The sequence below is a fragment of the Anastrepha ludens genome, chromosome 5 (genome assembly GCF_028408465.1).
Source record: "Anastrepha ludens isolate Willacy chromosome 5, idAnaLude1.1, whole genome shotgun sequence".
Taxonomy (NCBI): domain Eukaryota; kingdom Metazoa; phylum Arthropoda; class Insecta; order Diptera; family Tephritidae; genus Anastrepha; species Anastrepha ludens.
Genome location: NC_071501.1, coordinates 10,025,881 through 10,047,199, shown reverse-complemented (window position 1 = coordinate 10,047,199; position 21,319 = coordinate 10,025,881). Strand labels below are relative to the sequence as shown.

The following is a 21,319-nucleotide window of genomic DNA, read 5'->3' as shown; positions in this document are numbered from 1 at the left end:
AACTTTCCTGTAATAAGAGAAAGTTTCCCTCGCTGCCTCAATCCGTCAGCAAATTTCTCTGTTATTTACCCATGTTCCGCTAAGCCAACATCTTAGGTACTTAAAACGAGATACTCTTTGAATCGGATTGTCATATACATAAATATTTCCATTGAGGATTTGTGTAGAGTTTTTTGAAACAACCACAAATTTAGCTTTGGGTGTTAGTACTTAGGCCATTTTGCACACTTTTTTCGCTGACTTATTTAACGAGATGTTGCAGGTCATTTATTTTATCAGCTTGACCTTTATTTCTAAATTAACTGATGCCAAAGCTTCTTTAAATATACATATTCCGAGTATAAATTGAAGGGCATCGGTGATGAAACACTTCCTTGGCGAACGCCCCTCTTGATTGTAACATCACTCGCCATATCATTTTGTAGTCTCACGCTTGCAGTTTGGCCGCAAGGCAAGTTGGAAATGCCCCTTATTTCTTTTTCATCAATGCCCATTTGTTAAGCCAGATTCTGGCAAACCATTAGAATAGAATAAATTAAATAATATTGAATTTAAAAATTGAAATTGTATTAAAGCTTAATATTAAGTTATTTTATATTGTTTATTTATAAGTAGGTATGTAGTATACTTTACTGTTTCTCGCTGTCGCTATTTCTATTTACTTCCGAACATTGACTTCATTCTACAACTATACCTACTTTCCGTTCTTCCTATTTCTATTTACTTAACTGCAAACTCTCTCTAACTCTCCACTTACTGTTCTTCCATTTCCGCTATTTCTCGTATCTTAGTTTTAGGCTTAATATAAGGACAGTACATGTGTAATAAACTCCACTTTTGAAATTGTAATCGGACGTGAACGGTCTTTAATTTTTTAATTACGCGGCGTTGCAGGCAATATACGTGTTATTTCGCGCTTCTACCCTTACAAAGTGTTTTTAAAAAAATTTAAGATAATACAATACCTAGTTTATCTTCTCAAACTAGTGAAGATTTTTCATGGCGCCCGAGCAGGGACCTGAGTGCGAAATTCGAGAAATAAACAATAATTTGTGAACTAAAATCGGAAGTTATTTAAATAAAATACATTGATAGTGACAAAAGACCACAAGTTGGCAATTTGTGCGCGCAAAATATTTAATAACTAAGAATTAAATTAAATAACCAACTAAATTAGTAAAAGAATATTGCCTGCGCGGTCCGTTGCAAAACAAAAGTCGTCTCGCAAACAAAAAACCAAAGAAAAATAACAAAACAGACAAACAGACAGCTAAACTAATATATGTACATACATATGTATATGCATATACAAAAACAAGTGCAGTGACGTGGAAAAAGTGCACAGTGACAGTGAGGCCCCAAAAAACAAAACAAAAAAAAAAAAAAAGAAAAAGTAATATATCTATCAAAAAAGGCTAAAATTATTTGAAAAAAAAAAAAAAATTGTTTAACATATAAACAAAATAAAATATTTATAGCCAAAAAAGTTAAAAAAAAAAAAACATATAGAACATATAGAACATCGCCAACGAAGGGGAGTGAAACTACAGCTGTAATATTCATCAGCCACCAACTGTTCACCACCAATACCAACCGTTACACCGCTACATAGGACATCGAGGGAGGAATGACCTGCAACTGCGTGGCCTGCCAAAGGGAAGTTCAAGCTGGAAACAAACCAGTCCACGATAAACAGGTATTGAGTGCGAAAAATTGAAGCTAGAAATTGGCTTTGTGATTGACCGAGATTATTACAGTTGCTAATAATCGTCTCACAATATAAGGGCTTCAATTGTTGGCATCTCTTGTATCCACTTTTTATATGCAAATAAACTTATATACTTATATATATACATATCTATATACATATACATATACTGCCTATGAAGTGAAGGATACAGTGGGACCCGAGGTAGAGGAACTTGTTTGTCGCCAAATAATTGCGAGTACTATTTTTCGGTTTATTTTCGGGATTTTTTCAAAAAACCAAACGAAATTGCGGTTTGTTAATCAACCACAATATTTTCAAAAAAAAAAAAAATTTTTTTTTTTCTCGACAATACAAATTTTGTTTGAGCAAAGACTCAATTGTTCGCTGCTTATTTTCGTCTCGTTTTCGTTAGTTCTGGTCAAGTTTGAGCTATTATATAATATATTTCAGTATTATCGCTTTCGTTTTCGTTTTCGTGCTGACAAACTTCCAGAACCGTTTTCATTTCACAAAAGCCACAGGCTAAAGCAGCGAACTTTAATCTCAAAACATGAGTAAACCAAAGTCGGCTATTTCAAGTCTCTCTCCAAGTAAGGAGATGATGGACTTAAAGTCTTTAAAGCGCCAGAGAACTGTTGCAAAAACCAGCATAGTGCGCATAAAAACTGGCCTCCTTGAAAAGACCATGTCGCTAGATCCAATCGAATTGGAGTGCCGACTCGACATATTGAACTCCCACAGCGAAAAACTCATGAAATGTCAGTCGAAAATTGAGGAAATCGACGAAGAAGACATTGCCCGTGGAGAGTTAGAGGACTTAATTGTAGAAACAAAGTCCATTATAAAGTCCATTCTGGCGAGAAATAAATCGTCAATTGCCGAAACATCTTTTACTGCACCTCACAGCTCGCGACTACCAAAAATGTCGTTACCTACATTCAAAGGAGAATATTCCGAGTTTAAAAACTTTATGAGTCTGTTTGAGAGTTTCGTGCATAATGATCCCACAATCCCGGATATTGAAAAATTTAATCATTTAGTATCATGTCTATCCGGTGAAGCCTTAGGCACAGTGAAGTCCTTCCAAATGTCTGAAGAAAATTATCCAAAGGCGTTGGCAAGTTTGAGAAAGGTTTATGACAATAAATGCCTGATATTTTTTAATACAGTGTCGAAACTTTTTGAATTGTCAAAAATCCAAAGGCCTTCTGCGTCGTCTTTGCGATCAATGATTGATACAGTGTCTGCAGTATATGACTCCCTTTTATCACTGGGTGACGATAAGCTTATTTCAAATGCGATGTTGATTCACATAGTCATGTCGAAGGTTGATCCCACTACTCGGTCAAAGTGGGAGGAGCAACTTGACTATGATAAGCTGCCGCTTTGGGCTGAGTGTGAAGCTATGCTAAACAAGAGATACCAGCATTTATCAGCTGAAGAAGCTTCCTCATCCCAACAAAGGCCAAATAATGAAGATACGCGGCAGAAAACAAAAACTCAACAACTGCGACCCTCAAAGACAACATTTATCGCGACGAATTCCAAACTGCCAACTTGCCTTCACTGTGGTTCCAAGGACCATTATTTGACAGCTTGTCCAAAATTCCAAGCGCTTACTGCACTTAAAAGATTTGAATTAGCAAAATCGATTTCCCTGTGCATAAATTGCTTGCGCAAGGGACATACGGTCTCAAAGTGCAAAGCAAATCGCTGTGGTGTATGCAACCGTTCGCATCACACCATGTTGCATCAATATCCGATCTCCTTTGAGACCGAGCCGCAACCTTCGACGTCACAGGCCATGCATATTAGCAGCCTGCCTGACCGAGTCATGTTAGCTACAGCCGTAGTTAATGTAAAGGCCAGCTCCGGTGTTTACGTGCAAGCGCGAGCTCTACTTGACTCCGGTTCTCAAGTAAACTTTATGACCGAAGAGCTTATGCAGAAATTGCGAATCCGTAAGGAAAAATTCGCTCTAAATATAGTTGGAATTGGCAATTCAAATAAAAAGGTCCAAGGCAAGCTTAAAACTTATATAAAATCGAGGATCAACAATTTTGAATTTTCGGCGGACTTTTGGGTAATGCGTTCGATATCAGTCAATCATCCAGATCGGACTGTAAACACAAATGGCTGGAAAATCCCACAAAATATTGAACTAGCTGACCCAAGTTTCTACAAGTGTCAGAAAATAGACATACTTTTAGGAGCTGAAATATTCTTTGATCTGTTATCGGTGGGTCAGATCAGAACCAGCCCAAGGCAGCCAACGCTGCAAAAAACTGTGTTAGGCTGGATAATTTCAGGCAAGTATGCCACAAATAATAGCTCCAGTGCCCAAGTAAGTAGCACAGTATGTCAATTTGAAGAAAGCGTTGCTAGTATTGATACCACAATCCGAAAATTCTGGGAATTGGAAGAAATACCTGCACAAATAAATTCCACACGACTGACTCCAGAGCAGGCAAAATGTGAGGAATTTTTTTCGAAAACCACACAGGTTTTACCATGTGGAAGGCTTCAAGTCAGACTGCCTTTCAAAACCGACCGTAAATTACTCGGTCATTCGTATGAAACCGCAGCTCGGCGGTTTCAGGCGCTGGAGAGAAGGACGCTGAAAGATCCAGTACTTCGTAAAATGTACCTGGACTTCATGCAAGAGTATCTCGAATTGGGGCATATGAGTCCAACAAATAATCGACTCCCGAGTGAGCCGCACTATTTCATTCCGCACCAGTGTGTGTTAAGACCGCAGAGCACAACTACCAAGTTGCGCGTAGTTTTTGATGCTTCGAGTCGCACATCAACACAAGTTGCGTTGAATGAAACCTTGATGGTCGGACCGATCGTTCAAGAGGAGCTTTTTTCGACCCTCCTTCGCTTCCGATTGCACAAATATGCCATGACTGCTGACATCACGAAGATGTATCGTCAAATATTGGTGCACGAAGACGACAGGAACTTCCAGCTCATAGTGTGGAGACAGGATCCATCGGAGCATTTGCAAATTTTTCGATTAAACACCGTAACATACGGCACAGCGCCTGCACCATTTCTCGCCACACGGTGTCTGCAAATGCTAAGCGACAAAAATAAAGCCAAATATCCACTCGGTTCCAAAGTCATTCGGAATGACTTTTACGTCGACGACCTATTAACAGGATCCGACAGTATAGAAAGCCTCACCCAGATACAACAGGAAGTAAATATAATTTTAGAATCGGCAGGCCTGAAATTAGCAAAGTGGTTTTCCAATCATACAAGCTCATCGAATAGTGAGAGTCTCCAAAAATTATTGCAGCTCAGCGATACCGACTCCACCAAAACGCTGGGAATCCACTGGCAGCCGAAAGATGACATTTTTCGCTTCATTCTGGAAGATAATTTTAGCGATCTGCGAGCAACTAAACGTAATATTTTATCCGTTTCCGCTCGCCTCTTTGACCCTCTTGGTTTATTAGCCCCGCTAGTTACCAAAGCTAAAATCTTATTACAAGAGCTTTGGATTCAAAAGCTAGACTGGGATGAGTCGATTCCATTGCGGCTTGACACTAGCTGGCAAAACTTTAAAGCCAATTTGTTGCAGCTTCCATCAATTAGCATTCCTCGGTATGTAAATACAGAGTCGAGTGCCAGCTGCCAAATTCATGGCTTTTCCGACGCTTCAATAAGAGCGTATGGCTGCTGCGTATATATACGTAGCCAATCCGCTAGTGGTACGAAATGCACGCTGCTTACTTCAAAGTCTAGAGTAGCTCCGCTGAAGACTAAATCTCTTCCGCGTTTAGAGCTCTCGGCAGCCCATCTTCTTGCCAAATTATGGTCAAGAATTTCACCAATGTTGAGTCGACCAATAGAACAAACAATTTTCTGGACAGACTCCGAAATAGTTCTGCATTGGATTAAAACGCATCCATCGTCGTTGCAAACTTTCGTCGCAAATAGAGTGTCCGAGATCCAAGAGTGGACCCAGAATGTGTCGTGGCGTCATGTGCCCACAAAACAAAATCCAGCGGATCAAGTGTCTCGGGGTTGTAACGTGGACGAATTGGGTAATTCAATATGGTTTAGTGGTCCACAGTTCCTCCTAGAAGACCCTGCTACATGGCCAAAAAATGTCAACTTCAGTCTCTCTCCAGAACAAGAAGCACTCGAGAAGAAGAAGAACGCAATTACGTTAACCGCAATCAATGCCACAACAAATCCACTTCTCGAAATAATTGACAGGTTCTCATCTCACAGAAAAGTGCTTCGGATTTTCGCTTATATACTCAGATGGCTTCGAAAAATACGAGAGCGAAAAGCAGAATCTGAAATAATACCCACGGCAAAGGAATTACAATTGAGTTTCCTTAAAATTGTCGAAATAATTCAACATTTTGAATTTAGCGATGAAATGAATAAATTATCGAAAAATAACGTACTTCCCTCAAGTTTGCAGAAATTAACTCCATTTCTGCATGAACACTCGGAATCATCATTATCGTTTAAATTGATTCGAGTAGGTGGCCGTTTATTAAACGCGCCAATCCCCTATGATGCTAAGTTCCCTTTGCTATTACGCAAAGACTCGCACTTTGTGAAAGCATACATCCGGTTCCTACATTTTCGTAATCACCATGCCGGTCCAAAGGCATTGGTAGCGCTTCTGCGAGAAAAAATATGGCTGGTAAATGCTCGAGAAGCCTGTAGTCGAACTGTAAGAGAATGTATTCACTGTTTTCGTTATAAGCCAAAATTACAAGGTCAGATCATGGGCAATCTACCCGCCGATCGATTACGCGCCCAACGGCCTTTCACAATATGTGGGGTAGATTACTGCGGGCCCATTCACATAACCTTAAAAATTCGCGGTCGCCCTCCCGTGAAAATGTATATTGCCATTTTCGTGTGTTTCGCTTCAAAGGCAGTTCATCTAGAGCTTGTAACTGATTTAACTGCTAATAAATTTATTTTCGCTCTCAAAAGGTTCATTGGGCGCCGAGGGATGCCAGCCAAAATATACTGCGACAACGCGACGAACTTCGTGGGAGCAGAGAGGAAGCTGAGGGAGCTCCGGGAAGCCTTTCTGGCACAGAAAGAGGAGATTCTCCAATACGCCGCCGACGAAGGATTCATCTTCGCCTTCATACCTCCGAGGGCACCCCACTTCGGCGGCCTGTGGGAAGCAGCAGTGAAGTCGGCCAAACATCTGCTGGTGCGCGCCGTAGGCAACGCGCTGTTAACCGCCGAAGAAAGCGCAACGCTTCTCGTCGAAGTAGAAGCGGTCCTGAATTCCCGACCGCTCGCACCACTCAGCAACGACCCCAACGACGGCGAGGCGCTAACGCCGGCGCATCTACTAATCGGTTGCCCCTTGCGAGCTTTGCCACCGGAGAAGGTACCCGTCAACCTCAGCCGCTGCTTAGAGAGATGGCAGCTTGTTTGCTCTCTCAAGCAACAATTTTGGCGCGCGTGGTCGAAGAGCTACCTTCTGGAGCTTCAGCAGCGCAACAAATGGGTGCACCCGCAGCCCAACGTCCAACCAGGCCAACTCGTCGTCGTCCACGAAGACAACGTACCACCGCAGCATTGGGTGCTCGGTCGAGTAACCGCAACCATTCCCGGAGCGGACGGCAAAATTCGAGTCGCAGACATCACCACTAGGTCGGGTGAAGTACGACGCCCTATTCACAAACTCGCCGTGCTGCCGGTGGAAAACAAGAATTGAAGGCTGTTGGATTCCTTCAAGGTGGCCGGTGTTAAGCCAGATTCTGGCAAACCATTAGAATAGAATAAATTAAATAATATTGAATTTAAAAATTGAAATTGTATTAAAGCTTAATATTAAGTTATTTTATATTGTTTATTTATAAGTAGGTATGTAGTATACTTTACTGTTTCTCGCTGTCGCTATTTCTATTTACTTCCGAACATTGACTTCATTCTACAACTATACCTACTTTCCGTTCTTCCTATTTCTATTTACTTAACTGCAAACTCTCTCTAACTCTCCACTTACTGTTCTTCCATTTCCGCTATTTCTCGTATCTTAGTTTTAGGCTTAATATAAGGACAGTACATGTGTAATAAACTCCACTTTTGAAATTGTAATCGGACGTGAACGGTCTTTAATTTTTTAATTACGCGGCGTTGCAGGCAATATACGTGTTATTTCGCGCTTCTACCCTTACAAAGTGTTTTTAAAAAAATTTAAGATAATACAATACCTAGTTTATCTTCTCAAACTAGTGAAGATTTTTCACCATTTTTCATAAAATGTCAAATAGTTTTGTGTGCAGTACCTTATCAAAAATCTTTTTATTGTCAATGAAGCATATAAAAATAATTTTCCAAACGTTTCTACAGTTTTGTAATAGGACTTGAAGGCTAAGAAACGCTTGCTGCGTTCCCACAGCTTGTTTGAATCCAATTTGTGTTCACATTTTGAAAATAAACGGTCGTGAAGGGTATTGTGAAGTATATTCAAGCCACGACTCATTAATAGAATAGAACAAACTAAAATTTATTGAGGAAGTTGGTCTCAGAGAAATACTTTGAGTCCATGAAGGGGGCTCAATAGATCCTTCAAGTCGCAATGCTAGATCCCCTTAGAATAATAATATAACAGTCTTACCACAAAGAGCAAATTAAGTAAATTTGGTTGAACGGATTGACAAAATTGATAAAATTAGTGTATTGACTCCAGGGTTTTTTGTGGCCGCACTTTTAAGAGAAGGCAGCATATTGGCTGTCATTATCAAAGCGGTGATTAAACTCCGTACACAAAGTACATGAACATCATCTAAGAACCCCAGAAGGAGTCCCTGGAACTGGTTTAATTCAGTAGTTCATGCAAATTGATTACCTCTAGTGGTCTGCTGATTATCATGACTTCAGATGTGCAATTGTGTTTGTTCATCGATAGAAATGTCTGCCGATTTGACCATCGAGTTCACTATCGACTTGCAAACTCTGACAATTCTGGAACTGTTGATTAGTGCTGGCCGCCAAAAAAACTGTTTGGTTATCTGAAAAGTTGTACGCGTTTGTGCTTCCTTGCAGTCATTTCTCAATACCCTATAGGCTCTAGAGACTTCTAATACTTTAGCTTAAAAATTCTAACAAAGTTCGGGGGTTGTGGTTAGATTTGCACAACTTTAGAGAATACCCTTGCGTGTATGCTACTGTCCATTTTGAAACCATCTAAGAAATATATGAGAACAACTTACACTACTTTTGATGCTAACTTCAAGTTGATCTAAACACCAAAAGTTTATTGGTGTACAGCTAAGGTGAAAAGAAAAAGTGAAAAAAGCCGAAATCTTAAGCTGCTTAAATACTAAGGAAAAGTTGAAAACTATTTTCGATGATCCCTAAAGGCTTTCAAGGTTTTGTGCAACCGTTGGTAAAATTGTGTTGTGCTTCTTCGCTGTAGCTCTGATTTTTCTAATATTAATTCAAACCATTATTATTTACCGAAAATATTATTTTAATATTTTTCGCAATTACCCATTTATGAAAATAATAACAGAGAATTTGCTTTACAAAAGCAGCTTATTTATAAATATTCATTTCAGTGTCAGCATTTATCGCTTAACTCCTTTTGCAACCTTAATCGATTTTATTGTTTAGAATGAATTATTAATTTTCACCAAAGTAAAGCAAAGGCTATAAATCAATTAAAGCTTTCACCAATACCATCTTTCACACCACCAGTGAGTCTTGAAGAAACTTTTCCACATTTCTCAAATTATTTATAAGCTTTTAATCTGGTCCCCAGGTTGCTGCAAACGTACAAATAAAAATAAATAAATAATAAACAGAACAAAAACGTACTTCTTCCACATACGTACATATACACATTTATACTTACCCTGCAGTAAAAAGCCAAAGTATACACCGACATTCTATTCATGAGCTGGTAGTCGTATTTGATGAAAAAGACATATTAGTTAGTTCGAGAGTGACTAGTATTACTCTAGTTACAAAATGGCCTATTCAGCTGCATGCAAAACAATTAATCTGCTATTGTATTTGTTGTATTTATTGTTGTTATGTTTTAAGATGTATTTTATTTACTTTTTCAACTGGTCCAAAAAAGGTGATTTTCGGCCCAAACTGGACCAGTTTTTTTCGGCTATTAAGGACTAGTTGTTTATTTTATTTTTTATTTATTTATTTATTTGTCTTTGAGTGGATACATTCTTACAGACTATGTAAAGCTAATGTACAATAGTTCAGTAGTTACTAAAAAAAAAACGATTTAAGATGGTTGACTAAGATGCCATACAGCAATGTAAAATCAGCACCTGAAGAATTAAGAAACTCGTTTAAATCTGCACATGTTCTAGGAATCGGAGCATCACCCCGTAGTTGGTTCTCGAGAAGCCAATTTTAAAGGTTTCGTACTGGCGGAGCTTCGTATTGGGTATATTAAATTGAATTTTACTTAAAAGGGAAGGACAATCAATAGATCCAGAAATGATACGAATAATAAATGAGCACGATAGAATAGATCGTCTGCTATCAAGGGGTTTTAAGTCAATCAATAAACATCGAGAGCGGTACGATGGTACAGGTTCAGAAAAGTTTAAAGATCGAAGCGCAAAACGAAGAAAAACTCTCTGAACTCTCTCAATCAGTGTTGCCAATTTAGCGACTTTGTCACTAGAATTGACGACTTTTGCTTGAGTCTTGGCGACAAAAAAAAAGTTTTGACGACAAAAATGATTTAGCGACTTATCTGACAACTTTTGGAGAGCAAAAACCATTTTAGGCAATAGATACTTTTCTGTCAACTTGATTACCCGTGAATGCCCTTTACCTTCCATACTCTAGAGTAACAATTTACTGACTATAGATAAAATAACGCACTACCTATTGGTGTGTTATCGTCGATAAATTATCGATCTATAATTGAAATTTTAAATTTATTTTTACCTTCTACCTTAAAATTTTTTATGAAATTAACAAAAATCATACGTTGTATTAAGAAATACTAAAATATATTCCAATTCAATTACACCTTGTTTCACACAATTGTAATGAGTAACCAAATTATTTTTACCACTGATCACATAAAAGCAATGCGGTCGGGGAATCCCCGGACTTTACTATGTTCTGTACGTGAAACAATTGAATTGATATCGGCTCAGTTGATTGTTTACTATCCTCTAGCTTACATACTTTTTAATTCATTTTAAGTAAATATAAAATATTTAAATCTATCTCGAGGTTGCTTAAATAATGGATTTACCTCTGAAAAAAAGCAGTATTTTAGGAGATTGAAACTAACTTCCGTTGATCTCGAAATTTCAGTAGAGTTGGTATTACTGGTTTAATTATTATTCATCTAAAAATTGTAAGTCCGCAGCTGGTCTTTTGTGCATCTCTCAGAATGAAATTTAGGATCCGCCCCTGAAGGAGTTAGCGACTTTCTAGCGACTTTTGATATTGGCCCTAGCGACTCAGATTTATTGGCGTTGGCAACACTGCTCTCAATCCGATTAGACAGATCTATTTGGTACGGTCTCCAAATAACAGCGGCATACTCTAATCGTGATCTAACAAAAGCACAATACAATGTTTTGAGAGTGTGTGGGTTGGTAAATGCAGAACAATTTCGGCGTACGAATGCAAGCATCGCATATGATCATCTCATGACGTGGTTAACATGACTAGTGAAATTCAGCTTAGAGTCGAAAATAACGCCTAAGTCTTTAATTTCCTCAACGGATTGCAAAGGTAAGCCAGCAATACTATACGAAATATGCAAAGTATTGTTTGATTTAGCATATTTTCCGTGAAAGCTTTTGTTTATATTTTGTGACAAACGGTTTAAATAGCACCAGTTCTGGACATTGTGCAAGGCGGTTTGCAGCTTTTCAGTGTCACTAATACTGTTAATCACCGCAAATATTTTAAGATCATCAGCATACAACAAGTGTTCAGCAAAAGAAAAGCATGAACCAATATAAAGAGAACGGGTCCTAGAATACTTCCCTGGGGAATACCAGAGGACGCAATAAATGCACGAGGTGTCGTATTATCAACGGCTACAACACAGTGCCTGTTGGACAAATATGATTTGATCAACGACAAAAACGTGGACGCAAGCTTCGACAAGAGTATTCGGTGCGATCCTTTGTCAAACGCTTTAGAGAAGTCTGTATAAACTGTATCAACTTGAGGTCTGTTCTGGAAGGCTGAAATGCAGTAATCATTGAAAATAGACAAATTAGTGACAGTGGAGCGACTTGCAGCGAAATCATGCTGGTTGGTAGATATTAGGTCTTTGACAGCAAAATATAACTTATCATTCACAGTTATCTCAACAAGTTTTGAGACAGACGAAAGCTTCGAAATCGGTCTGTAATTGCTACATCGTTTTTATTTCCACTCTTAAATGTAGGGGTAACGGAAGTAAATTTCCAGTCGTCAACAAAGATACCGGGGGACAACGATTTATTAAATATAATTGTAAGAGGCTCAGCGAGACAAAAGGAGTTCTTCAGCAAGATGACCGAGAGGCCATCCGAGTCAGTTTTCGATGTAGGCTTGAGCTTCATAATACCCGTGACGACATCAGTAACAGATAGGCACAATGTCCCAAAATTAAGAGGTGAAAAAGTATTAAAGGGCAAACTAGAATCGAAGTCTAAGTCGGGTACAAAATTAGAGCAAAAAAAGTCAGCAAATAAATTGGCAGATTCTATGGCAGAATTTGAATATTATAAAAAACATTGTTTGGCACCGTTGAGCAAAACTTTTTTGATTTGATGAATTGCCGAAAGGCCTTCGAATCCGAAGTAATATTGTTTTCGAAATTCATGTTTAAGAGGTATAAAGCAAATGCAGAGACACTTGCTAGTTTGTTAAACCGTACGATTCTGACGCATAAGCACATTTTGTAGTACATCGCCATGCTAAAAATAGCAGCTGAAAAAATATAGAATATTAACTGCTTCAGCTGAGCAGCTTAGAAGTGGGTAGTGAAGTAGTTCAGCACTAATAGATTTGACTGAGGAGTACAAACTACATAAAAATACATACATACATACATCATTTTCGCCAGCAATAAGTATTTTCCGTTCGCATTTCCGCCACAGCCATTTGCCATTTGTCAACGTCAACGGTTGCGACAAAACTTTTGGGGGAAATTCTCAAATTTCGCAGGAATTGCCTGTATGAGACAAAGAAAGAAGCAACAGTGAAAACATTTCCAAGCAAAATATTTTCTCATGTAATATTTTCTTTGTTCTCATTTATAATTGACACTTTTTAAGAAATCGCCGTTTTTTTGCTGCTTCTCGCCTGTTGCTTGCTGTTTTAAATATGAAATTAAATTTACATTTAATGATGACGAATTTGTCTGCTTTTATTAGCTGAGTTATGATCGCCGCGTGACTGCCATTTTTGCGGACACGCGAACTCATTAAATTATATTTATCAAAATAAGCACGAGATTCACCTGGATGAACGAACACCCCCACGCACGCTGATTGAATCATCCGCACATCCGCAAATTTATTGTTCTAAAGTAATTTGTGAGTGCTCCATTTCGCGGAAGAATTTTTATTTTTATTTGTTTTTTTCGCTTTTGTCAATACTCAGCACCTTTTGGGGACAAAACTACTTTTAAATACTTAATAATTTTTCTTTTCCGCAAATCTTGTTTTTAAGACAAAAGGAGACCTTGAGCGGACCGCAAGCAGGTATGAAAAAGTAAATAAAAAAGTAAAAATACAAATAAGAAAAGAAAATTAACAAATTACCCACCACAACTGTGACGAAAAAGGAAAGATCAACAAGCGCTCAAAGAAAATCAACAGCGGCCAAAATTCAATTAAAGTGCTCGCGGGCCTTTGGTAAAAGCTACACATATGCGGCTGGTGCTGCTGCTATTTTGCTTTATGTTTTTCTTTATTTCTGATTCAGGTGTTTTTGTATTTATATCTGTATGTGCACTCCTTTTATTATTGTTTCTTCCTCACTTCTTAAGTTGCCGTTGTTAAGTTAATTAAAACTCGACACAAGTAATTTGGGTCAGACGCATATAAAAAAACAACTGCAAGTGTGAACTTACCCAGCTGGAAATTTTCTGAATGTGAATAGAAGTATGTGTTTAAATCTCAAAACGATCTGACTTAGCGAAAAGCGTTTAAATACTGCTTTATCGAGCGCTTTTCACCAGAAACAAAAAAAAAATTAAATAGAAAATAAAATATCATACGAAATTGTGCCCGCCTCAAGAAATTAAAGTGGGAAATTGATTTACAGTATGTGTCAGAAAAAAGCAAACGCGATTATTCATGAAGTATAAAAGGTTAGGTTAGGTTAGGTTAGGTTAGGTTAGGTTAGGTTAGCCTGGTTGGCAATAAGCCACGCATAGACCTTTTGGTCCCTAGCGATTCCAGACGGAGACCGACCTCTACGAATACCGAAAGTAGACATCATGTAGGATTTCAGCGCTTTTGGCGAATATAAGCAGAGCTGGGAGATCCTATTTTGAGACGTCCTCCAGACCCTCAAACAGTGGGGCTCCCAGGCATTTTAAACGATTTTTTAATAATGCCCAACAAACGCACAGAAGGTGTTCTTAAGTTTCCTCAACATCCTCTCTGCATTTCCTGCATTTGTCCGTGTTAGCAACCCCTATCTTGTACGCATTTGCGGCCATTAGAATGGACCTGTTATCATACCTATGATAGTTCTGCAGTCCTTTCGTGAGAGCGGAAGTATAAAAGATGTATATTTAAATTTTTTATAAATGAAAGTATGCACAAAATTACGAGTCGCAATTACTCAATAAGCCGTTTAGTCTTTATGGTTGTCGAGTATAGCCTGGCATCTTCTTTATGCTTTGAACCAGCTTTTCTGCGTAGCTCGTCGACAAACAGGACTAGATTTTGCGAACTTGACGTACGATGCGTTTCCGGCCAGATGCGTTTTCATAGTTCCCCTCAAATTTTCAATGAGGTTGGCGTTTGGGGACTGTGAAGGTCAGTCCAATACTGCGACGCCATTTTCTTGTTTTGCTGTTTCTCAATGTGTGGTTTTTGAGAGCAGTGGTTTTGATGATGTGGGACGGTAAGATATGTTCGCCTCCTCCAGTCGACGCTCGTTGGTGTTGATACTCACATCTTTTCCCTTTTTAGCAAGAACTGATCGTGCTTGGCGTAGTCACAAAGAAGGGTTCCGCTTAAAAAGTTGGACGATCTCTTTATCCTGCTTTTTTGTTGTCACTCGCTTCAAGCCGCGCTCGGAAAAGGTATCAACATTTTTGGACCCCTTATACCACTGATTCCACATCACAAACACTTTTTTGATTTTTTAATTACTTTTGTAGTCGCGGCGTAAGATAATTTCGGCCCTTTCGAATGCGTGCATAAAAATACCGCCTCAAAACGCTTCGCGTACTTCTCACTCATTTTTGTTTGGTTGCGTTTACGTGAAAATTTCAAACGACACTAACCTGAGTTAGCATTGGCGCTGTAGCCCTTGAGTGGGACTATTATGCAGCAAAAAGCAGAACGAAATATATCTTGAAGTTACAAGAAAAAAAGCCGGTTCTTTTTTTCTGACACAGACTGTGTGTCTCCTCTTCTTAACTCGACGCTTAACCTGCTTTTTACAAGTGATATTTATTTATATTTTGAAAAATTATTTATTGGCTATGTCCACTCCCTATTAACTTGATATTCATATATGCGAAATTTCAACAGCTGATATAGAAAATTTACTTAAACAAAGACGATCATTTAAAACAGTTTACAATAGCTGAAGCTCCACTTCCTCCTTTGTAACAGCAAATTTTCTAAAATTAGATTTTTTTAAAGAAATATGACATCATTCGAAAGTAATTTTTTGGAAAGTTTTGTTCAAAACTTGGACTTCAGGCGTTAAAGCAAATACGAGAGAAAAGTTAACCCGTCGCATATTTATTAAACGATGTGAAACTTGGTAATCAAACGTGTCCTCACATGGTCTTAAAATGAATGCATTCGGATAGCAGCGACATCCACTTTTTATAAAACACAAATTTTGTTTTCTGGACTTAGCTTTAAAATTAACAAAGCCCATAGCAAAATCTGTCAAAAATCTCATAATTTTGTTCATTAGAAAGGGGTAGAGTCATTTCCTGATTACTCCTCACTCAACCGGGACGAATTTGTTTTCCATCAATTGAACCCACTTTGACCATAGGAAAAAAATTCCTAGAAGGTACGTGAAAGTGTAATACACGCACCTCTATATATGTATATCATAATGATATACATACTTACATACATACATACATATGTATTAATTTATATACCCAGTCATATGCACAAGTACTTTGTACCTCCATGCAATTGTTGCTCCTCGCGCTCGCTCTTTCATTCATTCAAGCTGACGTTAAAGCGAAAATTACCCAAATTAAATGTTAAATGATAATAAAAATGTGGCAAATTCACTTACAAAAAAGCATAGTGGCGAAGTGCGGCTTGCAGTAACGAGCGCCCGACAAGGAGGTGTTGACATTGTTTGTGTAACCTGCGAAGTGTTAATGTGAGTTTTTTTATTTTACGCAAAGTGGTGTTTAAAAGTGTATGGAAAGTGAAAATTCAGGTCAACTAGCGGGTTACTAAATGCAAGCAAAATAAAAAACAAACAAAAAATTGGTAATATTTGCACTTTGATTTTCGCTCTAGAGGAAACACTTAAAACTGTAATGCGAATATAAAACTGATTGAAACTGTTTGAGAATAAATGGAAATTGTACCATTAAGCTGTGCCGATACATACACACAGCCATGCATGTTAAAGTGTCTTACCAATAAAAAGTTACTAGTTTTCCAAGCAAATCATAAATGTTGGTACATTTTTTAACTCGCATCAAAAAACTTTGCCACAATGCAGAGATACCTCTGCAAGAGCTGGACCATGTTAAAAATGTCACCAAAATCTCATTATCTTGAAAATGACCCCAGATTTGTTTCAAATTGTAAAGTAGACCTCTAAAGCTTGCATTACCTTGAGAGAAATTGTCAATATTAAAGTTTTTCATGAAACACTCGATTCATGAGTAAATCTGTCTTGATCAAAACTATCTTGTTGTTATTTTTGTTGTTGTTGTAGCAGCATAAACATCCCCTATAAATATATGGGGAATGCTGCAGAAGTGACAGTCCTTGGCCGGATATAAATCAGCTTCGTTCCGGTTACCTAGAACTGACAGTCTTGGCTAATCTAGCGTTGAAAGCACTAACTAAATATATTTCTGTTTCGGACTAGTACCTTTTAGTCAATACCAGTTTACATGGCTAGCCACCTCTTGAGATCGCAGATGAATTTGAAAGTCAAGTGCAATCAAGCAGATTCTTCTTTGAAGAAGATGAACTCGTATACAGTTTTTAAGGTGCGAATTTCAACTGTCGAAATTTACCTTTAAACTAATGAAAGAAGAATACAAACCATAGCTCCCATATCTCAAGGTAAACATGTTCAAACTGAGGACGGAAACAAATAGGAGATGTAAACCACCAAAAAAGAGAAGGCATATCTAGTCTCGAAAGAGCTCTTATATATCACTGCCTAATAGGGAAGCGGCCGCCGTAGCCGAATGGGTTGGTGCGTGATTACCATTCGGAATTCACAGAGAGGTCGTTGGTTCGAATCTCGGTGAGAGCAAAATTAATAAAAATATTTTTCTAATAGCGGTCGCCCCTTGGCAGGCAATGGCAAACCTCCGAGTGTATTTCTGCCATGAAAAAGCTCCTCATAAAAATATCTGCCGTTCGGAGTCGGCTTGAAACTGTAAGTCCCTCCATTTGTGGAACAACATCAAGACGCACACCACAAATAGGAGGAGGAGCTCGGCCAAACAGCTAACAGAAGTGTACGCGCCAATTACTTATTTATTTAATAGGGAAGCATGCATACCTTGTAGAAGGAGCTACCAGAATGAAAGAAGGTCCCGTCTTCCCTGCAACTGTCCCGCACTAAATGGAAGTCAACTTTACATAATATACGCTAGATACCGTAGAAACGCCGTAGAAACGCTAGAAACTCTAAACCACGTGAAAGAGACAGTAGTCTTGCTTCGTCAGATTTTAGTATAGGTTCTGCTAAAGCGAAATTACTGCAATGTCTTTCAGCCTAAACTAACGGCAATAATAAAAGTAGAATGCATTACCTGGAGACGATATCTACATTTTCACTGATATCCAGGCGGTGATAAAATATCTCACAAAACAGTCGACAACCTCCAAGGTAGTCATGAAATGTCACCCATCTCTTAACGAGATGACTGAGTCATTTCACCTAGAGGTAACATGGCGCGTTGTAGCAAGGCTGGATAGTGGTAGAGAAGGTATATAATACTCTCCACATCCTCGTCGTTTCTGCAGCCGTTTTCAGGAGTCAATAGAGAAAACCCTAGCACGCTTTCCATATATTCCCATTAGACAGTGTCCGGTGATGATACCAATCACTATACTAATGGAAGGACGGTCTAAATTGATGAGAGACTTATTTATGTGTTCACTACTTCTGGTACAAACCTGCCTTGATAAAGGTCTGTGCTTTCAGAACGCTCCAAAAGACCCTGATAGTCAAATCGTACCATCTTCGTTTCCGATTCATGTCGTTCCCGTGTGAGATGATCATACCTTCCACCTTCTAATCATACTACCATTTATAGAACATTATTTGTTTTTTTTTTTTCAGAAAGCCTTCATAATTATTTGACACAAATGGTAATAAGAAAAGGCGTATTTTGGGTTAAAGAACTAAAGAAATTGTTGAATAATGCTAATGTGAACTGGCAAATAGATATGAACTGGCAGCCCGAAATGTTGGTAAATGAACTAAACAGAGATTTCCTGTGTGGCACCTAGAGTCATCCTGCTGAAACCGCATATCGGCAACTTTCTTATCGTTTGTGTCAAAATAGATTGGTTTCTATCAATCTGCAGCAAACGCCGTTGACGGTTATGTCATCTGTGACGTTGTTTTCGAAGAAGTACGAAACAATAACGCCGAAGATCCAAAATCCGCAATAAACAGTGACTTTTTATGATTGAAAATAATTTGCAGGCCATAATTGAGTTGATGCTAAGTACTTACCACTTCATCTTTTCCAAACTAAGGATACATTTAACTTTAAGAGATGGAGCGCTTGTATCCATTCGAACTACATGACATAGTCAACGAACCCACTCTGTCTTATTCGCTGCATTATGTCTATGTTGCATAAAGCTCATGCGACTCATTGAGCTGCATTGAAGGTTCTTATTTATCCAACGCCTTCATCATATTTCGAGCTCGTAAATGAGGACACAAGAATTAAACTGTCAATTACATGAGAGTTCAAACTCAGTCGAATTTCAGCAAGTAAGAATATCTGAGCTCACACTGTAATGAATTTTGCGCAAAAAGCTATTGCCTCTTCATGAAGATTTGCGCTGTTGTTCAGTGCGACGCAGTTTGGAAATTACTACTTTTGCCATATTACATACAGCGGACCAATGTTCTTCGGACTCTATTATAATATCTACTGGGTTATCAGCCGTAATTGGCTTCCCCACCCTAGTGCTTAGTTCCTCCCTTTCGAACGCAAATCGCGGACAGACAAGCAACACATGTTCTGCGTCTTCTGCAGTTGGTGCACAATGAGTACAGTACGGGTCGTCTTCGTGCTTAAAGGATTTAAAGCACCCATGTCCTGTCAGTATGTGGGTCAGATAGTAATCTATCTGTCCATGTTCACGGTTAACCCATTTGGAAATTGTGGTAATCAAACGATACGTCCAGCGTCCGTTGAGAGACAAGCTCCATTTCTCCTGCCATGAACGCAGGCTACGCTCTCTTGCTATCTTGCGTATTTTCACCCGTTCTGAAGTAGCTTTTTTTTGTAGATTTCAGCATACTCTGTTGCCATTAGGTTGATTGGGAGTAGTCCTGCTATAACCATATTGGCGTCTTCCGATACTATGCGAAACGCGCAGCACACTCTGAGGGCACTTAATCGGTACACTGATTTCATGCATTTCACATATGAGCTGCAATTTGTGGCTTCCGCCCATGATGGAGCTGCATACAGCAAAATCGACGAGACAACAGTGTTGAGTAGTCTCCTACAGTTTTGCCTAGGGCCTCTGATGTTCATCAATGATCGCGTTAGCGCCATTACTGCTTCTGCTGCTCTGCTGCTCGCGTACGCCAAGTGCTCTTTGAAATTAAGCCAACGGTCGATTATTACTCCCAGGGACTTAATGAATGGCTTCGATCCTATGCCATGATCGCCCACCATTATGTTGGCCGACTCCACAATCTTCCTGCTGCTAATTAATACTACTTCAGTTTTATGGTCCGCAAGAGTTAGACCACTGTTGCACAACCATTCCTTTACCATGCCAACAGCTATGGGGCATGCTTCTTCGGCTTGGCGGAGAGATTTAGCCACGACTACGACAGCTATGTCGTCAGCAAATCCCACAATTTGTGACCCTAGAGGCGGATTGAGACGCAAAACTCCATCGTACATAACGTTCCATAACAAGAGACCGAGGACTGAGCCTTGTGGAACTCCGCCAGTTATTTTGTACTCTTTTACACCAGCATCGGTTTTATAACGCAAGGTCCTGTCAGAAAGGTAACTGGCGACAATCCTACGAATATAGGTACATTGGAATGTGGAAACTATCCAGCGCGATTAGAATTCGCCGTATTGAAGGCACTGACTTTTGACTGCCGATGATTGTGCACACATTTTTCTACTCCCTTCAAATTAGAGATAAGCTTTAGGAGGAGCTCTTATATGGTACTATTGAGTTTAGGTGCTTGCTTTTAGCTGTCGAGAGGCGAATGTTGTTACAAAAAAAGTATTTATATAATTTTTAAATTATTCGAGAAAATTATGGATCGCGCGCATGACCTTCTTTTTGCTGGCACATACAAGTAAAGGGTTTTCCAATAACAGGTGTTATTTAAATATGTAAAAGGCTATCGAGAGATGATTATCGATTTTTTATGGCCAGAATTGGATGGTATTGATGTGGACAACGTTTATTTTCAACAAGACGGCGCTTCGTGCCACACAAGCAACGAAACCATTGATTTTTTACGGGAAAAGTCTCCGGATCGTGTTATCTCTCGAAGAGGTGATCACAATTGGCCACCGAGATCTTGTGATTTAACAGCTTGTGAATTTGTTCTTTGGAGCCACGCGAAAGATAAGGTCTACACCAACAGCCCAGGGTCGATTCAAGACCTCAAAGATGGAATTCGTGAGGCTATCGAGGGCATAGGGCAGGCACTTGGCTATTCTATATCTAGTAATTTTATGTCTAGTAATAGTTTTCTCGACAAAACCGCCAAACCTACCCATATATAATTGATCCTTACACTCCTTTCAGGTGTTTGAACGATCTCCTCCTCCTATTTGGGGCATGCGTCTTGATGCTTTCCACAAATGAAGGGACCTGCAGTTTTACGCCACCTCCAGATGCTTGCTATGAAGAGTTGTTTCAAGGCAGAAATACTTATACATTCAGAGGCTTGCCATTAGCTATCGAGGAGCGATTGCTATTAGAAAAAAACGTTTCCATCAACTAGCATTTGGTGTACCAGGCTTCGAAT

General features: G+C 39.0%; 1 protein-coding gene across 1 annotated transcript; it reads left to right on the top strand.

Moving 5' to 3' along the window:
- The first annotated feature begins 510 nt into the window (after nt 1-510).
- Nucleotides 511-7,877, top strand: LOC128864036 (uncharacterized). The gene is made up of 2 exons (XM_054103512.1): nt 511-1,696; nt 6,683-7,877. Exons 1-2 carry the CDS (start codon nt 1,628-1,630, stop codon nt 7,358-7,360), a joined length of 747 nt encoding a protein of 248 aa, XP_053959487.1. The 5' UTR covers nt 511-1,627; the 3' UTR covers nt 7,361-7,877.
- Nucleotides 7,878-21,319: the final 13,442 nt, after the last annotated feature.